The 19,636-nt window shown below is 62.8% G+C and overlaps 1 protein-coding gene across 9 annotated transcripts; it reads left to right on the top strand.

Moving 5' to 3' along the window:
- The first annotated feature begins 3,023 nt into the window (after positions 1-3,023).
- On the top strand, positions 3,024-19,633 carry HELZ2 (helicase with zinc finger 2). Of its 9 annotated transcripts, none has more exons than XM_036901697.2 (20): positions 3,048-3,099; positions 3,684-3,753; positions 4,040-5,140; positions 5,420-5,603; positions 5,684-5,791; positions 6,194-6,711; positions 6,785-7,426; positions 8,403-9,186; positions 9,350-9,425; positions 9,495-13,323; positions 13,476-13,762; positions 13,841-14,002; positions 14,086-14,233; positions 14,343-14,459; positions 14,534-14,726; positions 14,872-15,006; positions 15,202-15,420; positions 15,570-15,726; positions 15,811-15,978; positions 16,212-17,444. In XM_036901697.2, exons 3-20 carry the CDS (start codon positions 4,092-4,094, stop codon positions 16,334-16,336), a joined length of 8,901 nt encoding a protein of 2,966 aa, XP_036757592.2. In that variant the 5' UTR covers positions 3,048-3,099; positions 3,684-3,753; positions 4,040-4,091; the 3' UTR covers positions 16,337-17,444. The 9 variants fall into 9 exon arrangements, with proteins under 9 accessions (XP_036757594.2, XP_036757592.2, XP_036757599.2 ...); XM_036901698.2 differs by lacking the exon at positions 3,048-3,099 and adding an exon at positions 3,138-3,251; XM_036901699.2 differs by lacking the exon at positions 3,684-3,753 and having other exon boundaries at positions 3,024-3,099.
- The last annotated feature ends 3 nt before the right edge of the window (positions 19,634-19,636 follow it).

Raw genomic sequence — 19,636 nt, 5'->3', positions numbered from 1 at the left:
TTTCTCCACAACCTTGCCAACATTTGTTTTTGTTTGTCTTTTGGATGTTGGCGATCCTTACTGGTGTGAGGTGATACCTCATTGTGGTTTTAATTTGCATTTCTCTGATGATTAGGGATGTGGAGCATCTTTTCATGTGTCTGTTGGCTATCTGAATTTCTTTTTTGGAGAACTGTCTGTTCAGTTCCTCTGCCCATTTTTTAATTGGATTATTTGCTTTTTGTTTGTTGAGGTGCTTGAGCTCTTTATATATTTTGGATGTCGAGCCTTTATCGGATCTGTCATTTACGAATATATTCTCCCATACTGTAGGGTACCTTTTTGTTCTATTGATGGTGTCCTTTGCTGTACAGAAGCTTTTCAGCTTGATATAGTCCCACTTGTTCATTTTTGTTTTTGTTTCCCTTGCCCGGGGAGATAGGTTCATGAAGAAGTCGCTCATGTTTATGTCCAAGAGATTTTTGCCTGTTTTTTTCTAAGAGTTTTATGGTTTCATGACTTACATTCAAGTCTTTGATCCATTTCGAATTTACTTTTGTGTATGGGGTTAGACAGTGATCCAGTTTCATTCTCTTACATGTAGCTGTCCAGTTTTGCCAGCACCATCTGTTGAAGAGACTGTCATTTTCCCATTGTATGTCCATGGCTCCTTCATCAAATATTAGTTGACCATATATGTCTGGGTTAATGTCTGGAGTCTCTAATGTGTTCCACTGGTCTGTGGCTCTGTTCTTGTGCCAGTATCAAATTGTCTTGATTACTGTGGCTTTGTAGTAGAGCTTGAAATTGGGGAGTGAGATCCCCCCCACTTTATTCTTCCTTCTCAGGATTGCGTTGGCTATTTGTGGTCTTTGGTGTTTCCATATGAATTTTTGAACTATTTGTTCCAGTTCGTTGAAGAATGCTGTTGGTAATTTGACAGGGATTGAATCAAATCTGTATATTGCTTTGGGCAGGATGGCCATTTTGACGATATTAATTCTTCCTAGCCAAGAGCATGGGATGAGTTTCCATTTGCTAGTGTCCTCTTTAATTTCTCTTAAGAGTGTCTTATAGTTTTCAGGGTATATAGGTCTTTCACTTTGGTTAGGTTTATTCCTAGGTATTTTATTCTTTTTGATGCAATTGTGTATGGAATTGTTTTCCTGATTTCTCTTTCTATTGGTTCATTGTTAGTGTATAGGAAAGCCACAGATTTCTGTGTGTTAATTTTGTATCCTGCAACTTTGCTGTATTCTGATATCACTTCTAGTAGTTTTGGAGTGGATTCTTTAGGGTTTTTTATGTACAATATCATGTCATCTGCAAATAGTGACAATTTAACTTCTTTACCAATGTGGATTCCTTGTATTTCTTTGTTTTGTCTAATTCCTGTGGCTAGGACTTCCAGTAATATGTTGAATAACAGTGGGGAGAGTAGGCATTCCTGCCTTGTTCCTGATCTTAGAGGAAAAGCTTTCAGCTTCTCACTGTTCAGTATGATGTTGGCTGTGGGTTTATCATATATGGCCTTTGTTATGTTGAGGTACTTGCCCTCTATACCCATTTTGTTGAGAGATTTTATTCCTCTTAGTATTTTTATTGGGATGCATTCAACTCATAGATAAATTAGGAAGAATTGGTGCAGTCATGTGGTGTTGAGTCTCATACGAGAATGCGATATGCTGTTCTGTTCTCAGGAGTGTTCTGTGTTTGGGAACACTTCAGCTTTCTTGCAGATTTTTTGTTGAGGTCATCCCTCCGTCTTTTGTTGTATGGTTTTTGGAATGTTTTCCTCTCCGGTCTCCTCTAAAACGACATCTGTGTATCCAGAGGCCCTTGAGTGATCATCAGTGGTGGGCCCAGCCAGCCTCCTCACTCAGACAGGAAGCCCCCATTATTGCCTTTCCCGAGAGGATGCTGACCCGGGGTCCACGTAGTGCATCTCCTTGTTTGAGGAACAGTATCGGTGTGTCAGTTACCTACTGCTGCATGAGAAATCATCCAAACCTTGGTGGCTTAGAAACATAACGAGCATTTATTATGGTTGGGAGTGGCTTAGCTGGTGGCTCAGGCTTGGGGTCTCATGAGGTTGCAGAAGAGCTGGGGCTCCAGGTATCTTGAAGAGGGTCCATTTTTGAAGTGACTCGCACACTTGCCTGACTTCTGGTGCTGTTTCTGGCAGGAGGCCTCGGCTCCATGCGGCGTGGGCCTCTCCCCAGGGCTGCTCGAGCATTCTCACAGCATGGCAGCCTGCCTCCCCAGAGTCAGTGGCCAAAGGGGCAAGGAGGACGCAATGCGAGCCAGAGGGGATTGTCAGGCTGATTTCCACCATCCCCACTGACGTGTTGGGGGTGTTGGGGGTACTCTGCAAGGATGTGAGTCCAGGCAGCAGGGGTCACTGGGGTCAGGTGGATGATGGCAGGGTTGGAGGGGAATTGGGTGCCTTGCTGCTGTCTGGCGGCTGAGCCCCCAAGAGTGACCAAGGGCCTGGGTTTCTTCAGCTGTGGGGCCGAAGGCCATGCGCAGGGAGGGGGCCGGCCACAGTGGTTCTGGCTCCTCCTGCTGCCTAGTGGCTGTATCTTTTCCTGCACAGTCCAGGCCAAACACCTTCGGTGCATTTGAGGGCTTTGGACGTAACATCAGAGGCCCCAGGCAGGACCCTGCCCAGGTGAGAGTCAGGCGCCCTCCCACCCAGACCATTCGGGGCCCTTCCTGCCGTGGGATGGTGCTGACCCGGGGGGGTGGGGGTGCGGGGCTCTCTGCTGTCCTGCTGGTGCCCTACTCTAGGGGAAAGGGCACCGCAGCCACCCCCACCGGCCCTGCAGGGGCACCCGCCACCTTCCTCTGGCCTCCCGCTGTTTCGCCCTCGCCGGCAGCGGTCCGCAGGGTCTGCGCGGTGGCTGCCAGCGGCGGGGTGGGTTCGAATCCCGCGCGGGGCAGTGGTCGCGGGCGCTCCGGGGCGGGAGGAGCTGCCACTGGGGGCGGCGCCGGGGGGCGGGGGCGGGGCGGGGGGGCAGTGAGGTAATTTCCGCGCTCGGGCGTCAGAGGCTTGAGTCACCCCGGGGCAGAATCGAAAGTGATCGCCGGCGCGGGCGGGGCGCGGCGGACCAGCTGCGGGTGAGCGCGGGCCGCGGGGTCTCGCCGCGCGCGGGCCGCTCCGGGCCGGGCCTCCCGGGACCCCCGCGGCTGGGGCGGGGGGCGGCGTCCCGCAGGGCTGCCGCGCGGCGCGGGCCGGTGGTCCAGGGTGCGGGGAGCGGATTCAGCGCCGGGTGGGTGGCGGCTGCCGCCTCGGGGCGCGGGGTGGGCGGCTGGCGGCCCCTGGACCCCTAGTCGCGAAACCTGTCGTCTCGTCCTGGCGCTCGGCTGCCGGTTCCGAAGGCCCACCCGCTTTGGGGTCCAGGTCCCTCCTGGACGTGGACTCAAGTTTCACTCTTTGGAGTGTGCGGCTGGGGGCTGACGCTGCACGGCATCCCGTTAGAGCATCCCTGCCGGGAGCCCCCCACGTTCTCCCTCCAGCCCCCTTGGGACCCACCGGGCTGCGTCTGCAGGAGCGGTTCCCCTCTCCAGCCCCCGCTGGGCGGGGGTTCTCCGCGGCGTCCCCTTTTCCTCCCAAGCTCTGCAGCTCCTGCGGTGGGCCGTGCAGGGCCAGCTTCTGCAAGGTTCCCCGCACCCCTTGCTGTCCTCTTCCTGGCCTCCCCCAGACGGCCGTGGGGTGCACCGTTCCCAGGGGCCAGCTGCCATCTCACAGAGAGGGGCTGTGTCTTTAGACAGGTCAGGAGACCAGGAGCTCGGAGGCCTTTGGAGGGCCTCAGGAGCCCAAGGGTCCCCAGGGCTTCTGCCCGGCCCCCAGGGGTCCTGTTGCCTCATAGGTCCTTTTGAGCAGGGCCAGAGACCCTTCAGAGGGGAGGGGTCTTGGCTGGTCAAGGTTAGTGGGGCCTGACCCCGTAGGACCTGATGACCCCCACCTTGGCCTCTTGCTTGAGGAGGGGCCGTGCGTCGGCGAGTACCCCACCCCCACCCCAGGGCCTCACTGCCCTCCGTCCTACCCCCTCCCCAGACAAGCCTCGTGGGCGAACAGCCCCGGTGGACAGCCGAGCCCTGAGCCTCAGATGCCACCCGGCAGAGCCAGGCCGGCAGCAGACATGGTGTCCCCAGGGTCCGGCCCACCGCCCAGCAGCCCCATGGCCACTGAGCAGCTCCTGGCCCAGCTGTGCGCCCGGGTGGACCTGCGCTTGGGCTGCTCCCGCTGCACCCAGCGAATCAACGAGAGCACCTACCTCCTGCGTGCGGTGGAGCACAGCTGCCCCCACGAGATCCTGCTGGCGCGCCTCAAGCGCACCACCCAGAGTGGGGACTGGCGCAAGGTGGCCCGCCGGCCCAGCTTCCCGCGGCCCGCGCGCTATCAGGTCTGCCGTTACTACAGCCCGGGGCTGGGCTGCCGCCGGCACTGCAACCGGTGTACCTTCGCCTGGAGCCCCGAGGAGGCGCTTGTCTGGACCTTCGAGCGCGAGCGCGGCGTAGGCCGGCTGTGGCTGAAGGCCGCCGTGCAGGGTGGCAGGGCCCAGGGCGAGCCGCACTGCCCCGCGGACGCCATCCGTGCGGAGTTTGGCGGCCACTTCCAGCTGCTCTGTTCCCACTGCTTCCGGCGCTGTCCCCCGCACCTCTGCCCCGTGGACCCCCAGGGACGGTGCCCCAAGCACGGAGCCTGCCCCTCACTCCTGACCCACGTGAGCACGGAGGGGCACCACAAGCAGCAGGTCGTGGAGGTGCGGCCGCAGCCTCGGTATGGTCAGCGGCTGGCGTACTGCAAGTTCCTGGGACGCGGGCGGCCGTGCCGACACGGGGCAGCCCGATGCCAGTATGCACACAGTGCCGTGGAGATGGCCGTGTGGGAGGCCGAGCAGCTGAGTGGGCTCCGGCGGGGGGACCTGCTCACGCCCCTTGCTCCCCCGGGGGATGGGCACACAGCCCCCTGCGGCCAGCTCCCTGGAGTGCAGCTATACTGCCACGCCTGCCTGGTCACCTGCCACTCCCAGGAGGCCTTTGAGAACCACTGCTCATCCCTGGAGCATATGCAGATGGTGGCCTTGGACCAGGTCGTGCTGTGGGAGCACCGCAGCCCACCCACAGGGCTATCCACATTCGAGCTCTGTCCCAGGTGAGGACAGTGGGTGTGGGATGAACCCACCTTCGGCTGGAACCTGGGGATCCCTGTCCCCACTGTGTGACCAGCAGGCACCTTGTCGGCCTCGGAGGGGTGGTGAGGGAGGTCCACTGAGGCCAGGCCTCATCTCATGGGCACCGTAGTGGACAGGACGGAGGTCCCTGTTCCCCCTCCCCGTGCCCCCTGCTTGGACTCTGTCCTGCCCCCCTGACCCATGTCAGTTTTGGGCTGAGGGGTCTCACCCCGTGTGGCCTGTTGGCCCCCCTCCTGCAGGCCTGCACTCTGTGAGTATGGGGATGTGTGCACCAAGGCCCATTCGGAAGCTGAGCTGCAGGAGTGGGTCCAGCGGGCACGGAACACAGAGCTGTGGGAGCAGGCGGCCTGGAGGGAGGGGCTGGTGCCCTACCAGGCGAGGCTGCTGGCCGAGTACCAGCGCAGTAGCAGTGAGGTCCTGGTGGTAAGTGGGGGCTGCGTGAGTGGGCCAGGGTGGGGGTGGGGCCGGGGCTGCCCCGCTGACAGCCAGGCCTCCCCCTGCAGCTGGCTGAGACTGTCAATGGCGTGTCTGTGTCCTGTGGCCAGCCCCTTCTGCACCAGACCCAGAAGAAGAGAACTCAGCACAGCTGGACGTTCACCGTCCATTCCGAGGTGAGGTGAGGGGTCAGCACAGCCCTGAGCTGGCTGGGGTCTGGAGTTAAGCCACTGGCCTGCTCAGCCTCTCACCCATGTCGTGTATCTGGGGCAAGCCCCCACTCTCTTGTGCCCAGCCCTGTGGGGCTATTTTGGGGTGTCTGGCACAGAGAGTGAGGACGAATCTGGTCGCCACCACATACCCCCAGTGTCCCATGCTGCGCCGTCACCTCGCTCAATGTCCACAGGGGCTGTGCGGGCAGGCTCTGTGACCCCACTGTGCAGAGGGGAACCCTGAGGTGCAGAGAGGGTGACCACGCTGCTGGGGTCACAGCTGGGAAGCAAAGGGGAGTACCAACGTGGGCCCTGGTAGGTGGGACAGGATTCGGGGGCCGCCTCACCACCCAGCTTCTCCCCCAGGAGCCCCTGCAGCATGTGGCCCTGCTCAAGCAGGAGCCAGGAGCAGACTTCTCGCTGGTGGCACCCTGCCTCCCACCGGGCCAGCTCTATGCACAGGGAGAGCGCTTCCGTGTGCCCGATTGCCCTGCCGCGTTCCGGGTGGGGGTGCACGTGCAAAGCACCTCCTTCGGCACCTTCGAGCAGTGGGTGGTCTTCGACTTCGGTCGCCGGCCAGCCTTGTTGCGGAAGCTTCAGCTGCAGCTAGGCCAGGCGCCCTGCCTGGGGCTCAGCGAGCAGGCAGCGCCCAGCCACACCCGGGAGCTGGAGCTCTGGAATGCCGGCAACCGCCGCGTGGTGCCTGATGTGGAGCTGACGGCTGAGCAGGCAGCCCTGATGGCCAAGTACAAGGTGCCCGCCCTGGCCCTAGAGTTCAGGCGCGGTGGCCTGGCACCCGGTCCCATCTCCCGTGCCAACTACCGGCAGAGGATGCACCAGTTTCTCTATGAGGAGGAGGCTGCCCAGCAACAGCTGGTGGCCAGGTGAGGGGCCAGCAGGTGGGCAGGGGCTGCAGAGCTGTGGCCCTGCTCAGCTGACCCGTGGACTCTCCAACAGGCTGAACCTCCGGGGCCCAGTGTCCCTGAAGACAGCGGTCCAGACGCCAGCCCTGGGCATGCTCTTCCCGCTGCCGGGAGGCCTGTACGCTGAGGTCCGCATCCCCTCCTCCATGACACCAGACACGGACCAGGGCTTTCTGCTGAGCCGGGCGGTCAGCACAGCCCTTGTGGCCCCTGTGCCCACACCTGATGACACGGTGTTTGAGGTGCGGCTGGAGACACGCGCCAGCTCAGAGGAGAAGTTCTGGCTGCAGTTGCCTGCTCACTGCTGCACGGCCCTGGGGCTGCAGCCCGAGGCCAGCCCAGTCCTGGAGGTGCAGTTCCAGATCGACCCGCTGACCTTCCGCTTCTGGCACCAGGCAGTAGACGCACTGCCCGACGAGCGCCTGGTGGTGCCCGACCTGCAGGCCTGTGCCCTGCCCCGCCCTCAGCCCACCCTGCCCACCCTGCACGGCAACCCCAAGCAGAAGCTGGCCGTGGCCTTCATCATGGGCAGCAGCCCTGGGGGCACACAGCCCGTGGCCCCACTGCTCATCTATGGCCCCTTTGGCACAGGCAAGACCTACACGCTGGCCATGGCCTCCCTGGAGGTCATCCGGCAGCCCCACACCAAGGTGCTCATCTGTACGCACACCAACAGGTTAGCGCACCCCTGCTTCCTGGGCCGGGGTCACCCCGGGAGAGGAAGGGCACCCGGCGCTGGGCTGGGCTGGTCCCCAGGTTCGCTGGAGGCCTAGGTGGCTGGCTCCAGAGTGGCGGAGTGGGGACTGGCTGGGCTCACCGCCTCTGGCTCTGGCACGCTGATCCTCCGGATGGCTGGTCAGTCCTGGGCTGAAAGGGACGGGGACATCTGTGCTTTAGGCCTGGTGTGGGGCGCCCTGTGGTTCAGGGTCTGCTGTTTGGGTGAGGGGCTGTGGGTGCCTCCACAGAGGCCCTGGACCAGGGAGACAGTCTTGGGTGAGGGTGTGGCTTAGCCCGCACGGCACTTCTGGTGGGGGTGCTCAGCTGTGGCTGTGACAACCGTGAGGTTCCCCTTTGGCGGTTTCTTGGTTACCTGCACTGCCTGCCGCTCAGGCACAGGCTCCCTGTCTCTGACTAGGGGGCTGACTGCTGGCTGGTCTGGGGATCCCAGGCCAGGCGGGTCTCTGTGGAGACACCCGTGGCTCTGGCATGTCCCCAGGATGTGCTGCGCCTGGGTATCTGAGGGCAGTGGGGCGAGGCCCTGGCAGCCTCTCTGCCCCTCCACTGAGCTCCTGAGAACTGGCTCCAGATCTTGATGCTTGCCTGCTGACAGCCAACTGGGAGCCAGCTCAAGCCCCCGCACCCTATCCCCCAGCTGCCCTGGGCACGGCCTTGCTGTGTCCTCGTCTGCCTCACCACAGGGCCCAATCCCTCACCTCCTCCAGGGAGCCCTCCCTGACTTCCCCAGATGCCGTGCCCAGGCTGGTGACCTCCCCTAGTTTCTCTGTGTCTATCCCCCCACTGACACTTAAGCCTTGTTGGGCAGGATGTGGGTCGTCTGCCTCATTTGAATTCCTGGCATCCCTGCAGGCTGGGCACACGGTAGGGGCTTCAGCAGACAGCCGCTGGTGCCCCATGCGCCCTTTTCCCATCAGTGCAGCCGACATCTACATCGAGGAGCATTTCCATGGCTACGTCAGCAGCGGCCACCCTGAGGCTGCTCCGCTCCGAGTGATGTACACAGACCGCCCACCCAGCCAGACAGACGCCACCACGCTGCAGTACTGCTGCCTGACCGCGGACCACCGCGCCTTCCGCCCGCCAACGCGGGCCGAGCTGGAGCAGCGCCGCATCGTGGTCGCCACCACGTCCCAGGCCCGCGAGCTCAGGGTGCCCGCCGGCTTCTTCTCGCACATCCTGGTGGACGAGGCCGCCCAGATGCTGGAGTGCGAGGCGCTGACCCCGCTGCGCTACGCCTCGCCCAGCACCCGCGTGGTGCTGGCGGGCGACCACATGCAGGTCTCGCCCCGCCTCTTCAGCGTGGCCAGGGCGCAGGCGGCCGGGCACACGCTGCTGCACCGCATGTTCCGGCACTACCAGCAGCAGCCGCACGAGGCCGCCCGGCGCAGCCGCGTCGTCTTCCACGAGAACTACCGCAGCACCGCGGCCATCATAGGCTTCATCTCGCGCCACTTCTATGTGGCCAAGGGCAACCCCATCCACGCCAGCGGCAAGGTGCCTCGCCACCCCCGGCACTATCCACTCATGTTCTGCCATGTGGCAGGCAAACCCGAGCGCGACATGTCGATGACGTCCTGGCTCAACACAGCAGAGATCGTCCAGGTTGTTGAGAAGGTGCAAGAGGTCTATGACACCTGGCCCCGCTGCTGGGGCACCCGGGAGCAGAGGCATATTTGTGCCGTGTCCCACGGTGCGCAGGTGAGCCGTGGATGTCTGGGACAGCCTTGTTCCTACCCCTGCCAGGGCACCTGGTTGGAGGGTGGGGACTCCCTCTGTGCTCTGGGGACCGCGTGCCCCGACTGGCATCCCACCCTGCTCATGAGCCCTCACGGGCCCTGCTTCTCTGGCTGCATGTCTGCAGGTGAGCGCACTGAGGCAGGAGCTGAGGAAGAGGGACCTGGGCCAGGTGTCTGTGGGCAGCTTTGAGATCTTGCCAGGTGTGTCTCGGCGCTGGGGTCAGGGCAGGGCGGGCCACCCCCAGCCCAGCTGACCGTGTCCCCTCACAGGGCGAGAGTTCCGGGTGGTGGTGCTGAGCACCGTTCACAACCACCAGAGCCTGCAGAGCCGGGGGGCGCCTGCCCTGGAGTTCTTCACTGATGCCCGCGTGCTCAACACCGTCATGACGCGCGCCCAGTCCCAGGTGGTTGCCGTGGGCGACGCTGTAGCCCTGTGTTCCTATGGGGCCTGCAGCAAACTTTGGAAGAGCTACATCCGTGAGTGCGTGGAGCACCACAGTGTGTGCCCCGAGGGCCTGTCGCTGGAGCAAATTGAGCAGGGTGTGGCCCACAGGCGGCGCTGGGCCCACTGCCAGCAGCCTACAGCCCTTCCAGCAGAGGGATCTGTGGCCGCGGTGGCAGGGGACACTGTCCCAGAGGAGAGAGCAGCAGGGGACCCAGCCAAAGAGCATGTGGCCACAGCGAAGGTCGAGCAGGGGGCAGTGGCCAAGGGGTATGCGTTCCTGTCCAGGATCTTGGCGGCAGGGGATGCGGCCGCACCAAAGGCAGAGGTTGGGGACACAGCATCAGCGTCTGTGGCCGCCAGGTGCCCTGCAGTGGGAGAGGCAGCCACAGTGCACGTGGAGGCGGGGGACGCAGCATCAGCAGGGACAGGGAGCACAGCCCCTGCGAACACAACGGCAGAGCTGATGACCCCAGAGAGCAGGGGGCCTGAGGACCCCGAGGACGCTGAGGACTCCGAGTCTGACTTCTGGCCTTCCGACGGGGAGCTGAATGCTGATGACTCTATCCTGCAGGAGCTCCTGGATGAGGCTCAGAAGGTGATGGTGACCGTCCGGGAGGACGGGCTGCTGGACACCATCGCCAGGCCTGCGTCCCCACTCCAGGCCCGGCAGTACGTGAACCTGCCACGGGCCACGCTGCGGCGGCTGCTCCACACACAGCCCGAGCTGTACCACCGCTGTGCCTTCGTGCAGGAGACCTTTGAGCGGGCAACAGCCATCCCGCTGGACAACGTGGGTCCTGGTGCCATCCAGGTTAGGGGCCGCCTGCGCTGCGGAATGGCCTTCACTGGGGACGAGGTGCTGGTGAAGGTCCTTGGTGGCGGCGGTGGCCCTGCAGGGCGGCTGCAGGGCTGCGTGGTGGGTGTGCTCAAGAGGAAGTGCCGCCAGCTGGCATTCGTGTGCCGCATGGACGAGTGGGATCCGCGCATCATGACGCCCCTCGACAGCTCCGTGACCAAGATCTTCGTGGCTGAACTGAAGGACCCCCTCCAAGTGCCCATCTACCGCCTGCTGCAGGGCCGCATGCAGCGCGTGGGGTATGAGCGGCTCACGGCCGAGGCCCGGCACAGCCGGCTCTTCTGGGTGCGCATGGTCCTGTGGCAGGAGCGCTTCTATTACCCCCTGGGCATTGTCCTAGAGGTGCTGCCTGAGGCCACCTCCTGGGAGCAGGGCCTCCGCATCCTGGACCTGGAGTTTGGCCTGAGGGAGCCCTCGCCAGACCCGGCCTTGGTCTCCAAGGCTCTGCAGAAGCAGCTCACAGAGCTCAGCAGGGCACCCGGCTGTCGGGAGGACTGCCGTGGCTTCCTGACCTTCACCGTGGACCCCCAGGGTGCCTGTAACCTTGACGATGCCCTCAGCGTCCGGGACCTGGGCCCCAGGTATGAGGTGGCCGTGCACATAGCCGACGTGGCCACCTCTGTGCCCAGGGACGGGGCACTGGACGTCGAGGCCCGCCGGCAGGGCACCGTGTTCTATGCCCCCAACCGAGAGCCAGTGCCCATGCTGCCAACCGACCTCTGTCAGGACGTGCTCAGCCTCCTACCAGGCCAGGACCGCTTGGCCATCTCCCTCTTTCTCACCGTGGAGAAGAGCAGCGACCAGGTCAAGAGTCTGCGCTTCGCACCCTCTGTAATCCGCTCTGACCGCCAGCTGTCCTATGAGGAGGCCGAGCAGGTGATCAAGGGACACCCAGGTGCCGGCCTTGAGCTGCCAGCCCGCCTGGACTCCATGGATGCCTGCCTTGTGGCCGCATGCCACCTTTCCCGCGTGCTCCGCCGGCGCCGTCTGGAGGCCGACTGCCACTACGAGCAGCCAGATGAGGACAGTGCTCTGGGCTTCCGTGCAGCCCACATCATGGTCAAGGAGTACATGATCCAGTTCAACAGCCTGGTGGCCGAGTTCCTGGTGGGCAGCAAGTCCACCCAGACGGTCACACCCTTGCGGTGTCAGCCGGCACCCAGCGGCCGCCAGCTTGAAGCCCTGTGCAGGAAGCACGGAGAGCTAGTGCCCCTGTCACTGCACCTCCGCCACCACCTGCATGGCTGCGGCCCCGCCAACACGCAGCTCTGCCTCCTGGCCTCCGTGTGGAGGCACCTCCAGCTTGCGGCCCATGCCCAGGACTTGGACTGGCTGGTGGACGTCATCACCTCGGATGACATGCACCCCTCACTGGCTCCTGTGAGCCTTGACTTCCGTAAGGCCCTGGGCCGCTCTGCTTTCAGACGCTCCGCTGAGGGCGAGCAGCAGGCAGCTGGCCACTACTCCCTGCAGGTGGGCTGGTACACGTGGGCGACCTCACCCATTCGCAGGTACCTGGACTTGGTGGTGCAGCGGCAGATGCTGCTGGCTCTGGGCCAAGGGGGCTCCATCTACTCTGCCAGGGAAATTGATGGGCTGTGCCAGGACTTCAGCCACCAGCATGCGCGTGCCCAGAGCTACCAGCGCCAGGCCTGCAGCCTGCACCTGGCTCTACAGCTCAAGGCCCAGCCACACAGCAAGCTGGGCTTCACGGTGGACATGGAGGCGGGCGCCCGCAGCTTCAAGCTGCTCTTCCCAGCCAACCGTGAGAGCCTGCCCGACCCCTGCCCTGTCCACTACCGCTCCCTGCAGCTGGCCGAGCACCCCCAGGACCTGGTGAGCCGGCCGGGCGTGAAGCTCACGTGGCGGCGCCGCATCTACTCGTTGAGGGAAGACGGGCCGTGCCCCCCACTGCCTGGCACCCTACGCGACCCCCATGTCTGGCCTATTGGTGCTGCCCTGTGGCAGCAGCTGCTGGAGCTGGTGGAGGAGCAGCGCTGGCCAGAGGCGGCTGCCCTGGTGCGGGAGCAGGGTGCCACGGGACCCAGGCCATGGGAGCTGGGGCGGGTGTGGCGGAGCCGTTGCGGCCACTTCGTGGAGGTGGCCCGGGAGCTGGGTGGTGGGGACACGCTGCAAGTGCAGCTGAATGCCACTATGCGGAGGGGGTTCCTGGTGCCAGCCCTGCAGCTGTGGACCGTCACACCTGGCCTCAGCCTCTGCCTGGAACACGTGGAGCGGCCAGGCCACTGCTTCTTGGGCTGCACACCCAAGGCCGGGCGGGACCTGTGCCACAACGTGGAGGAGTACATCTGCGTGTGGGGGCCCTTCAGCTGCCTGGAGTCAGCCACCAGCGCAGTTGCTGAGAACGACTCCATCACGCTGCAGCATGTGAGCATGTCCTGGGCAGTGGAGCGGACCACCTCGGGGCAGCTGCAGGGCTCCTTCTGCCTGGAGGCAGCCTTCCTCCGTGAGCACTGCATCGACATCAGTTTTGGCCACTGCTACCTCTGCATCCGGCTTGAGGGGCTGCCGGCCATGCTTGATGGAGGGGGTCCGCCTGCCGGCAAGCCCAGCAACCTCGGCCCTGCCCTGAACATTGACCCTGACACGTACACCTGGGTGGCCCATGGGCTGACAGAGGACAGGGACCCGAAGGAGGGGCGGGCGGACCGGCAGGAGGCCCCCAGGCAGGTACACTTCCTCATTCACCACATGGCTATGGAGAAGGTTCCGGAAGAGGTGCTGAGGCCCGGCAGCCTGTTCACCATTGAGGTGCTGCCCAAGCAGCTTCCTGACATGTGAGTGGCTTCCACGGGATGGGGGCCAACGACGGGCACGGGGTTGGGGGGTGAGAAGTCCCTGGGCCCCCTCTGCTGGGCGGGGGTGTGTGGCTCATGGGGCAGGGTCCTCCCCAGGACAGTCCTGTTGGTGTTCCAACGTCCATCCTCAGTGCCTTATGCCCCAGCCGTAAGGAAGAAGCCGTGCGAAGGCTGAAGTCTGCGTCCTCCCTGGTCATCAGCATCGCCTTGGGCCGGCCCATCCCCCCACCCCGCCACCTCCCTCACCAGAGGGCCCTCCGAAGAGGTAGGTGGGGGCCCTCCTCAGCGACCCCCAGCAGGTTCCTGGAGCTACAGTCCTTTAACATCCCCGGAGGCCGCCACAAGCTGAACCCCAGCCAGAACGGAGCCGTCAGGGAGGCTCTGAAGAAGCAGTTCACGGTCATCCAGGGCCCACCAGGTGGGGCACATGTCAGAGGAGCTGCGGGCTGCCAGGACGAGCAGGTGGGCCTCGGCTCACTCCGTACTCCATCCGCAGGCACCGGGAAGACGGTGGTTGGCTTCCACATTGTGTGGTGGTTTCACAAGTCAAATGAGGAACATGTACCATCCTGCGGCCCCCCCAGCAGGGAGAAGCAGCTGGGGGGTCCCTGCATCTTATACTGTGGCCCCTCTAACAAGTCAGTGGATGTTGTGGCAGGTGCGCTGGGTAGGCTATGTGTGGGCTCTGCCTGGGGATAATGGGCCCCAGGGGACAGTCACTCATGGAATGACTGCCCCCAGGACTGCTCCTGAGCAGGAAGGCAGAGCTGAGGCCCCTTCGAGTGTACAGCGAGCAGGCCGAGGCCACCGAGTTCCCAGTGCCGGGCATGGGCAGCAGGGGCCCCCCTAAGAAGACCCCTCGGGAGGGGAGGCCGAACCAGGCCCTCAGGTGCAGCCTCTCGGCTGTCTGTCTGTCTGTGCTGGGTGGCGGCGAGGGGCCTGACAGCTCTGAGCTGGGTGGGGAGCAGCACAGGGCCTCACTGAGGTCTCTCTCCCAGGAGCATCAGCCTGCACCACCGCATCCGGGGGGCCTGCAACCCCTATGCTCCAGACATCAAGGCATTTGATGCCCGGCTGCGGAAAGGGGAGATCTTCTCCAGCGAGGACCTCAGCTGGTCAGTGGCTGGGGCTGTGAGGGTCTCCTGGTACATGGGGGGTCCTTGCCTGACCAGATAGCATCCCTGCACAGGTACAGGAAAGTCCTGGGGAAGGCACGGAGATTTGAGGTGGACCAGCACCGTGTCATTTTATGCACCTGCTCGTGTGCAGCCTTGGCTGGCCTCAAGAGCCTGGATGTCCGGCAGATCCTCGTTGACGAGGCGGGCATGGCCACAGAGCCTGAGACCCTCATCCCCCTGGTGAACTTCTCTCGGGTGGAAAAGGTGTGTGAGGCCAGTGGTGAGCTGGGAGCCACAGGCAGGTGTCACAGAGTGTGGCTTCTGCTGCGCATGGTGGGTTAATGATGGCTGCAGGGCTGGGTACCTGTGCATCTGGGGGTGTGGGGATAATGCCTACCTGTTCCTCCAGGTGGTTCTGCTTGGAGACCACAAGCAGCTTCGGCCTGTGGTCAAGAATGAGCAGCTGCAGAACCTGGGGCTGGACCGGTCCCTCTTTGAGAGGTATCACCGGGATGCCTACATGCTGGATACACAGTACCGCATGGTAAGGCCATCCCAGCCTCTGCACCTCCACCCGAGGGTGGTCTGGGGGCAGGGACACCAGCGGTGTTGGGCCACTCACCTCCCTCTTTTGTCCACTCTGGCCTTCTCCTGGGGCCACAGTGGTGGCAGGTAGGAGCTCTTGACTCCAGGGCAGGTGGACAGGGGCCTGTCCCTGGCTCATGCCCTTGCTTTGCAGCACGAGGGCATCTGCACCTTCCCCTCCATGGAGTTCTACAAGAACAAGCTGAAGACTTGGCAGGGCCTGAGGAGGCCACCCAGTGTCCTAGGCCATGCTGGCAAAGAGAGCTGCCCTGTCATCTTTGGCCACGTGCAGGGTCATGAGCAGAGCCTGCTGGTGTCCACAGATGAAGGGAATGAGAACTCCAAGGCAAACCTGGAGGAAGTGGCAGAGGTGGTGAGTGTCATGGAGACCCTCCCTGGTGCCCCTTGGTTGGGGAGGGCTTCCTGGGGTGGAGGCAGAGGAGCTGAAGGAACAGGGGCGGCCCGGTGCCCGGGGTGGGGGAGGCAACGGAGCTGGCTTCACGGGCACCCCTCGTCCTCCAGGTCCGCATTGCCAAACAGCTGACCCTGGGCAGGACAGTGAACCCCAAGGACATCGCCATCCTGACACCCTACAATGCGCAGGTTGCTGAGATCAGCAAGAGCCTCGTGCGAGAAGGTGTCACTGGAGTGACAGTGTGCTCCATCACCAAGAGCCAGGGTGAGGCTGGCTCTGGGCCAGGCGACATGAGGGCCGGGGGGTCAGGAGGTGGGCATAGGCCAATCACCATGTCCCCCCTACCAGGGAGCGAGTGGCACTATGTGCTGGTGAGCACCGTGCGCACCTGCCCAGAGAGTGACGTGGACCAGCGCCCGACCAAGAGTTGGCTTAAGAGGTTCCTGGGCTTCCTGGTGGATCCTCACCAAGTGAACGTGGCCATCACCCGGGCCCAGGAGGGGCTCTGCCTCATCGGTGAGGGCTGCCTGGCTGGGTGGGCGGGGTTCCCGGGGGCGGGGATACGGGGCGGGGCTGCTCGGCTGGGCGGGGCCCCACGGGGGCGGGGCTGCTTGGTGGGCGGGGCTCCCGGGGCGGAGCTGCCCGCCCTGCGGGGCTCCCCGGAAACTGGGCTACTGGGCTGCTGGTCTGGGGGCCGGTGGGGCGGGGCTGGGGGCTTGGGGGCCACCGCCGATGCCGCCCTGTCGCAGGAGACCGCCTCCTCCTGCGCTGCTGCCCTCTGTGGCGCCGGCTCCTGGACTTCTGTGAGGCCCAGCAGAGCCTGGTGCCCGCCGACCAGGTGCGGGTCCGGCAGAGGCCAGCCGTGTCTTCCTGAAGACGGGACGGTGGAACAGCCCCAGCCCCGCCCTCCCGGCTGCCGTTGGGGGCCCCGCCCCGCGGAATCCGTGAGCCCTCCCTGGTCACTGCCGGCCCGTGTGGGCAATGACCGGGGGTAACCGCCCTGCTGACGTGCGCACCGGCTCGGGAGGAAGGAGGAAGCCCTGGAGGCGTCCCCACCCTCCCTGCAGGGCTGCCTTGCTGGGACGTTCGGTGCCGCGGGGAGAATCTCAGGTCCTCCGGACCAGCACCACACCTTCCAGGGTCAGGAAGGAAATCCTGCTGGGGCTGCTCTTTGGCTTTGGACACCACCCCCTGACCCTGGGTGCCAGCCACGGAGCTTAGCTTCAGTTCCTGTTTTTAAATAAGCCAGAAGCGGTGTCTTTTTTACTGGACCAGGGTCCTCTGCCCAAACTCAGGGCAAAGAGGCCTCCCAGGAAGAGAGGCCTTTTCTCTGCCGCCACTGCCGGTCTAACTCAGACCCACAGCTGTGTCCCTCAGGGGCAGCCTGCCCTGGCAGGGGAAGGGCAGACCAGAGCCAGTTGCCCCCACAGCCTCACCTAGACCTGCCCTTCCCAAAGGAGCCAGGTCGTGCAATACTGCGGGCGTGTGGGTAGGGGCTGGGGCCACGCCTCCCCTGGGTGGGCTGTCCTGCGCTTCCCCGCCTGATTGCTGCAGCCCTCCTGTGCCCTCAGACCTGCTCCCGGTCAGGGCCTGGGACAACCTGTCCAGGTATGTCTTTCTCTGTAGGGTCAAGGACCTTCACCTCCTCCTCGAGGTGCATTTGTGTCCTGCCTTCTCTGGAAATCTCTTGCCTTGCTACCTGACCTTTGCCCCCAGCCCACCCCTAGGCAGCTCTGACCCTGGATGTCATGCACTTCTGATGTCCCCTTAGCCTGGAGGATGCTGCACACAAGCTGTTAACCCCGGAGGGCTCACCACCTGCGGCTTTGCAGCAGGCCCCTCCGTGGGGTGTCTAGTGGGCCTGATTCTGATGTTTTCTACAAATCAAATTTCTACATTCCAGTTTTTGTATCTTTTCTTGAACTCTGTGTTAAATGATTGAATATTAATTTTATTATAAAGACTACTGAATGATTTTCTCACTTCTGGGTGTTTTGAGGATTAGGAGCAAAAGCGGGGGGTGGGGGCTCCTCTTGCTTTGAGTTGCAAGATGGCTGTTGAGGTCGAGAGGCAGGAGCCCGTTGTAGCTAGATGCTGGACAAGCAAGTGTAGAGAGGGCCGGTGTGCCCACGTCACAGTGGACAGGGCAGCATCGGGCTGAGGGCCTTCTATACCCGCAGAGGAAGCTGGGTGGGGCCAGCGTGACGAGGATGGGCTACTTATGGCTGGTGAACTGTGTCTAGGTGCTGTGGGGGGCACCCAGCCCTCTGAACTCTGACCCAGGCGCTGCTGGCCCCACAGTCCGAAGTCCCAGAGGCTGCTAACCTTGACAGCATCCTGGGTAGCTGGGTCTGAAATTACTTTCCTGGGCTCTTGTCACCTCACACCCACTCCAGGCCAAACTGGGCCGGTAGTATTTGGCTTGTGTTTGGCTGAGGCCCATTGCCTGCGCAGCACCAGCTGTTCAGAGCCTAAGTGCAGATGAGGTTATCAGATGGGTCAGGAGGTCACCCACAGAGACACGCCAGGGAAAAGGGGTCCCCAGGGTCTGCGTGTCCCACGTGCTTGCTGTGAGGTGGTGGAGTGAGTCAGGTGGGCTGGCATAGGGAAGTTTTACAAAGATGATGGTGAAAAGTGCTTGAATAGAGGATGGACAGGTGCCCTGAGACAGGAAGCAGGGAATCTCTTGAGCCTGCAGTCAGGGAGGGCTTCCCAGAGGAAGGGGTGTAAGGGCACACAGAAGCGGCTTGTGGGGCACTTGTGGGGCGCTGGCGGGGCTGGGCCTCGTTGAGGTAGGGTTGCTGGCTCAAGTCAGGGGCGCCAGTGTCCCAGGCAGCGAGAGAGTCCCAGCCAGAGGTAGAAAACGTGCTCGGGGCCACGCAGGCGAGCTGTGGGCGGGCATCAGTACCAAGGAAGCCCCCCGGTGGGTGTGCCCATGTGCCTCCCTAGGTGAACTGCCCGTTGGTGGGATGGGTGTGACCCAGACAAGCCCGACCCCCGGTCCTCTGGCTGGCTCTCGCCCCTCTCTTCTCCCCAGCCCTCTCCACCCGGGGCCTTCCACCCCCAGTCCTTTCTGAGGAGCATGACTCTGCCCCGGAGCCCTGGGAGCCTTGGGGTGACGACCCTGTGTGACACCCAGGAGAGAGTGCCCCACTGTCACAGGATGCTGCGGAGTGGCAGTCCCACTCCATCCCCTCGACGGCACGCAGGCGCTCCCGCCCAGGCAGAGTCCCCCCACTCCCAGAGCACGTGCCCATGGTAGGGGTGGGCTGCCAGGACCTTTCTGACGAATTTGGAGACCCTCTTTTGCTAAGCCCCATCTCTTTCAGTGGGGGAGGGCTCCCTGTTCCTGATCACCCTGCCCTGGCCACAGTTCATCTCCCTGGAGGGCCTGCCACCCCAGTGACCACCAGGAGCGTGTGGCTGTGGATGGGAAGCTGGTTATTGGTGTACTGACAGTGCTCCTGAGCTACAGCCAGGGTGCGAGGTGCTGTCCCTCCTGGGCCTGGACACAGCCAAGCAGCAGACGCCAACCTCCACCAAGAAGTGGACATGTACATGGGAGGGTGCAAGCTGTTGACCTCGCTGGTGATCACATCACCACACCAGAGGGCACGGACAGACTGCCGAGGATCCTACGAGGGGCTGGTCACCCGCATGGAGATGGTTACCCAGAGTTGCTGGGGAGGGACAGTGGGCTGCAGGGAGGGCCACCCGAATAGTAGCTGTGCACCAGGCTGTGTCTTGGGGAGGTCCCTGCCTAGAACCCTCACCCACCCATGAGGGTGCAGGTGAACTTCAGCTTCTTTCAGGAGAAACAAATACTATGTCCTCTTGGCCTTGAGCACCCTGACTCCAGCGAAGCTGGGGCCATAGTACTGCGGCCGTCAGGGGTATCATCCTCTGGGGGAACCCCACTCTAGGAGGCAAGGAAATACAGCCAGAGTGTACCAGGCACATGGCTGGTTGTGATGGAGAGGAGAAGATGGGAGGGACTGGGGTAGAGGCGGCACAGCCCGTCGAGCAGCTCTCATTGGTGGTGGCAGCCATGCCAGGGCTGACACTTCTTGCCTCAGGGGTTGGCTGTCCTGGAAGGTCCACCCTGGGGCTCCCCCTGGAAAAGGGGGCTGGTGCTCATGGGTGGGCTGGGCCGAGTCAGAAAAAACACATGTGA

Source organism: Manis pentadactyla, chromosome 5 (assembly GCF_030020395.1).
Source record: "Manis pentadactyla isolate mManPen7 chromosome 5, mManPen7.hap1, whole genome shotgun sequence".
Classification (NCBI taxonomy): Eukaryota; Metazoa; Chordata; class Mammalia; order Pholidota; family Manidae; genus Manis; species Manis pentadactyla.
This window is presented reverse-complemented; position numbering and strand designations above follow the sequence as displayed.